This window comes from Fukomys damarensis, unplaced genomic scaffold (genome assembly GCF_012274545.1).
Source record: "Fukomys damarensis isolate Sample0158 unplaced genomic scaffold, DMR_v1.0_HiC HiC_scaffold_13, whole genome shotgun sequence".
NCBI lineage: Eukaryota > Metazoa > Chordata > Mammalia > Rodentia > Bathyergidae > Fukomys > Fukomys damarensis.
The window spans coordinates 36,634,445-36,639,396 of record NW_022900925.1 but is presented as its reverse complement, the minus strand read 5'-3'; the positions used below and the strand labels follow the sequence as shown (position 1 = coordinate 36,639,396).

The window sequence follows — 4,952 nt, the reverse complement described above, 5'->3', positions numbered from 1 at the left end:
ATCTGGTCAGTTTGTGGGGTGGGAGCTTGGCCAGCAGAGGGGGGAGGCTGTAGGGAAACAGCACACAAATCTAAGGGGGTGCCCGAGGGGGTTATTTTCATCATATATTTATTACATAAATATATAGTAAAATAGACGAGCAACAATTACCATAAAAATATCTTTCTTTAAAATCCTGACCCAAAACAAACGGGGTGAAAAATCGCACATAACAGACATACTGATTGTCAGTGTGGGGCAGGAGTAGGAGCCCCTCAGGTCACCCCCAGCAGTCCCCCCTCCCAGGGGACGGGACTGGCCGCCTTCCCTGTTTCTGGCCACGACCCCCTCCCCCCACCCCAGCACCAGCTTCTCATACATTCAGTAGCCTCTGGGAAGTGTCCCCACCCCCGCCCAGGAGGTCCCAGGGCAGGAAGTACTGTCCCTCTTGGGCTGGTGTCCAACACCCGCCCTGCCCTCTCCCAGCCCTGCAGACCCGCACCGCCCAGGGAAGGGGGCTCCCCCTACCCTCCCCAGGTCCCCGCAGGGAGGAGACTGGATGAGGTATGTGTATTGTAAGTGATGGGAGGGCTGTACTGAGATGGAGAGGTGGGTAGTGGTCATGGCTCTGGCACCCCCTTGTCCTGCCTGGCCCCTCAGCCTACTCCCAGTGACCAGTCCGTCGTCTCCCTCCCCCCAATACTGCACCTGCTGCCCCACCCTGCCTGCCCTAGTGCCCCGGGCCAACACTGGAGGGGGTGTGCGAAGCACCCACAGCAAGGCCACCCCCTCCTTAGCACCGATGGCCCCCAGGAGAGGGCCCTGTCCCTCACTCCGCAGCAGGGACTGGGACAGCTGCCTCGCTAGAGCAGGTGCGTGGCACTCCTGAGTCTCCTGGCTCCCCCCACCCACGTACTCACGCGCACATTCACGCAGAGAAACGCACACACACACCCCGTGACACTGAGCGGGGAGGGTGGGGTGGGGGTCACAGCTCAGTGATTGGGGTAGGGGGTAGCATGGCTATGGCAGAAGGGACAGCAGACGGGTCAGGAACTCCACTGGGCCCCCAGGAGCGGAGGAGGGATGGGCTTCCCCATGGGACTGGAGGGTACAGGGTCAGTGCCCAGAGAGAGAGAGAGAGGGAGAGGGAGAGGGAGAGAGAGAAACAGGATGGCAAGGCCGCTGGCCCCGGAGGGTGGGGCAGGCACATGCACAGGTGACATGAAGCTCCCCAGGCCCTGCTGGGCTGGAAACCTTACAGGGAGGGAGAGGAGGACACTGCCCGGGCTGGTGGCATGGCATCACCTTTCGCGCGCGCGCGCGCGCGTGTGTGTGTGTGTGTGTGTGTGTGTGTGTGTGTGTAGGGCTGTGGCAGGCTGAGGGTCAGAGTGGAGTGGCAGGTTCCCCACTGCTTAAGACACCTGTGCCCCAATAGTGCAAAGCGCGGGAAGCCCTTACACCCCTCCCCACCCCACCCCATTCCCCATGGCTTCCGGGGGCACCTGCGTCCACCCATCCATCCCTGCCGACATGCAGCCCTGAGCCCAGGGCCCTCTGGTCTGCTCTGTCCCCTCCCTGCCTCCTCCCTCCTGGTCACCCCGGAGGAGTGGGCCTTGGCCAGAGGGAGGAGAGGAGGCGGGTAGCTCCCCCAAGCACAGACCAACAGAGCACTCCTCACCAGGAGGGTGGGGGCTCAAGCCAAAGTCCCTGAATTAGAGAAAAGAGGGGGAAGGGGTTCAGGGGGCAGAGGGCAGCAGGCCTAAAGAGCTTCAAAGAAAACAGGAGGGTCACCCACTGCCCCTCCCCGGATAGTGCAGGTCTGCAAACACCCCTCTTTTGTGTGCCCACCCCAGGCTGGGTTAGTGTATTGAGGGGGTTGGGGAGAGAGGATGGAGGCAGAGGGAGCCCAGGAAAGGGGGCACCACGGGAGTCCCACAGGGTGGAGGTGCCAGGGGCTGCTCACACGCCCCCAGCAGCATCTGGATTGTAGCTAATACTGCAGGCTATGAGGTGGGACGGGACCAGGCCACTGTTCATTCTGTGTGGGTGCCAAGTGGGGGGCAAGGGGGCCAGGGAGGGGCCCCTGGGGCCGGGCACTTGAAAGGGGGCGCTGTGCGGGCAGCAGGGCAGGCTGGTGAGGGGCCAGCTGGCATCCAGCGTGAGAGGTAGATGGAACTCAGCGGGCACGAGTGGCAGAGAGCAGAGGAAGTACTGCGGAGGGGGCGAGGCAAGGGGGCGGCCAGGACCCTGTGGTGTGGACTCACAGCTCTGATGGGCAGCCATGCCCCAAGGGGGTCTCTCTCTTGATCTGGGGGGAGGGAGGGCAGCTCTCAAAGTGCATGGGGCGGGAAGGACAGGTCCTCCCCTCTGGCCAGCCTCAGTTAATAACTTAATATCATCTCTCTCTATCGCTCGCTCTTTTTTGTCTTTTTCTCTCTGTCTAGTTTTTCTTCATTTATCTTCTCCCCTTGCTTGGTTTCCAAAGTGCAGTTAGGATGACTATCGTCTTTAACCTCCAGTGGAGGAGCAAAGCCCAGCCCAAGCTGTCCTCTACGCCCAGGCGGTGGGGAAACAGAGGCCCTGAACCTGGAGGGGAAGCCTCGGCCAAGGAGCTGGCGGGCATCTGCGGCGTGCAGGGGCAGCGACAGCACAGTCCCCAGCCACACGCCTCCCTTCCCTATGGTCTCCACGGCTTGTCCCTCTGAGGTCTCCGTACCTTCCCCTACTTCTCAGAGCACAGGGTCCCCGCCTCCCACACTAGCCTTTCATAGCAAGTTCATCTGTGTGCCCCGTCCCAGGGCTGGAGGTTCTGGGGGGACCTGGGCAGTGCAGGGGTGTGTGGGAGCTGCATCTATCCAAGGATGAGAAGGGGAGAGGAGGCGGGGTCTCCCTCAGCCCAGCTCAGCCCCTCCTCTCCGGGCTCCTCCCCACCAGCTCCGCACACCCTCTGGCCGCCTGAGGCTTTAGACTTCCTGATCCTCAAAGACCTCCAGGAAGAGAGGGGGGAAGAGTTCGGTGGGGCACTCGACTTTCATGTGGAGGAAGCGGCTGGCGTGGCAGGCCCCGATCATGCGGAGGTCAGTCACCTTCATCAGCAGCTTGGGCCAGAAGTGCGGAATGTTGTGTTTGCGGTGGTTGACGTAGTGCTCGAACGCCAGCAGGTACGCCTCCTGACTCTTCTCGATCTTGTCCACACACAGCAGGCCCGAGCGGTCTGCGGGGCCGGGAGGGAGGGGGCGTGAGGGGCACGCGGCCCGGGAGGGCGAGAGAAAGGCACCAGGAGGGAGACTAAGGCAGAGAAGGGTGGCGATGGGGCGGGGCACGGCACACACTTGTTAATCCCAGCACCGAGGAGGCTGAGGCAGGAGGGTCACTGCAAACTGGAGGCCAGCCTGGGCTACACAGTGAGTTTAAGCCCAGCCTGATCTGCAGAGCGAGACCCAATCTCAGCCTCCACTCCCCAAAAAAGGGGTTGGACCAAAAGGCAGGGAGGATGGGGGCAGCAGGTGGGCAGGAACAAGTGGAGGGTGAGGGACAAAGGGGCCGTGTGCGGGACAGAGCGGAAACATGGGGCGAAGACAGGATGAGGAACAGAGTGGGGAGGGGGTCTGGGGACAGAGAGGTAGCCTGGAAAGAGGAGATGCCGAGACCTGGGTTTAGCGGACAGAAAGAACTGCAGTGCTCAGGAGGGGCAGCAATGGGCCCAGGGTCCAGCCAAGCTCTGGGGGCCCTGGAAGCCTCGGGGTTCCCTCCTCCAACAGGCAGGTACCTGTTGACATTAGCAGCACAGCCTGCAGGAGAGCCACTTCCGTGTCATCCAGGTTAAAGGCAGAGAGTGACTTGCCCAGTTCAAAGATGGCGTCAGAGACCACGCCCAGGCCGCCGTTCTTGAGCTGCTCCCGCTTGACAGCCATCTCCCCGCTCAGCGTCAGGGTGTCGCTGTCAGGGTCATAGCGCACGGCCGCCCGCAGAGACATGATCTCCATGCAGCACCCCTTCAGGAGGATGATCTGGTCTTCACAAGGCAGCTGCGGAGGCGGGGCCACGGACGGCTCAGCACCGCCGGCCTGAGTCCCACCCCCTTGCTCACCCCCTCCACAGAAGCCTCTGGATCACAGTAGCCCCCAAGGGACAGGGGGCCGGGGGATGGCCAGGCAGGCCCGAGGGAGGTGGGCGTGGGGAGCAGCTGGTCCTGGACTGGGGGCACCCGGTGCGTGCGTGTTACTTTGCAGCGGTCATCTCCTGTCCAGAGGACCTCACACGGTGCCTCTGGCTGCCCCTCTAGCATGGACCACTCACCTCGGAGAACATGGGCAGTTTTTTGGCAAAGTCCACCACGCGGGTGATGGCCGGTGTGATGATCTTGGTAAACTCGCTGAAGGCCTCGAGGTCCACCTTGTCTCCGTCCGGCATGGAGACGATGGGCGACTGGCCAATGTCATCCGGCTAGGGGGACAGTTGGGGGTCAGCTGGGGCTGCAGACCCCTTTTCCAAGTGCTCACTGAGGCTCCCTGCCCACCAGGGGGAGCTCCAGGGCAACGTGGGGAACAAGGCCCCTGCAGAACTGGACAGGAAGGCTGTGGCCCAGCCCAGACTTTTCCTTCAACCTTGGGGCAGAAGACAGACAGACAGGAGCAGAGCACTCCAAGTCTGCTAATAATAACAATCGTAAAAATGGTAATAGCTGGCGTAATGGTGCCCTCCTGAAATCCAATGCTCAGAGAGGCTGAAACAGTAGGGTCAAAATTGAGCCCAGTCTGAGAAATTTAATGATCTACCAAGGTTCTGCCTCAGGCTGGGCTTGGCAGTACCTGTGTTGCACCTATAGCCTCAGCACTCTCAGGAGGCTGAGGCAGAAGGATTGCTGTGAGTTCGGGGCTAGACTAGATCACATAGTGAATTCAAGGCCAGCCTGGACTACATAGTGAGACCCTGCCTCAAAAAAAAAAAAAAAAAAAAAAGGGGGGGGC

At 61.2% G+C, this 4,952-nt stretch overlaps 1 protein-coding gene across 1 annotated transcript in view; it reads right to left on the bottom strand.

The window, feature by feature from the left end:
- Positions 1-6: 6 nt before the first annotated feature.
- Positions 7-4,952, bottom strand: part of Thra (thyroid hormone receptor alpha) — a 24,935-nt gene continuing 19,989 nt past the window's right edge. Inside the window, exons 7-9 of the mRNA XM_010620009.3 lie at positions 4,282-4,428; positions 3,752-4,010; positions 7-3,196 (exon numbers count right to left, since the gene is read on the bottom strand). Of these exons, the coding sequence (XP_010618311.1) occupies positions 2,946-3,196; positions 3,752-4,010; positions 4,282-4,428 (657 nt within the window). The 3' untranslated portion in view covers positions 7-2,945. The remainder of the gene's footprint in view (positions 3,197-3,751; positions 4,011-4,281; positions 4,429-4,952) is intronic.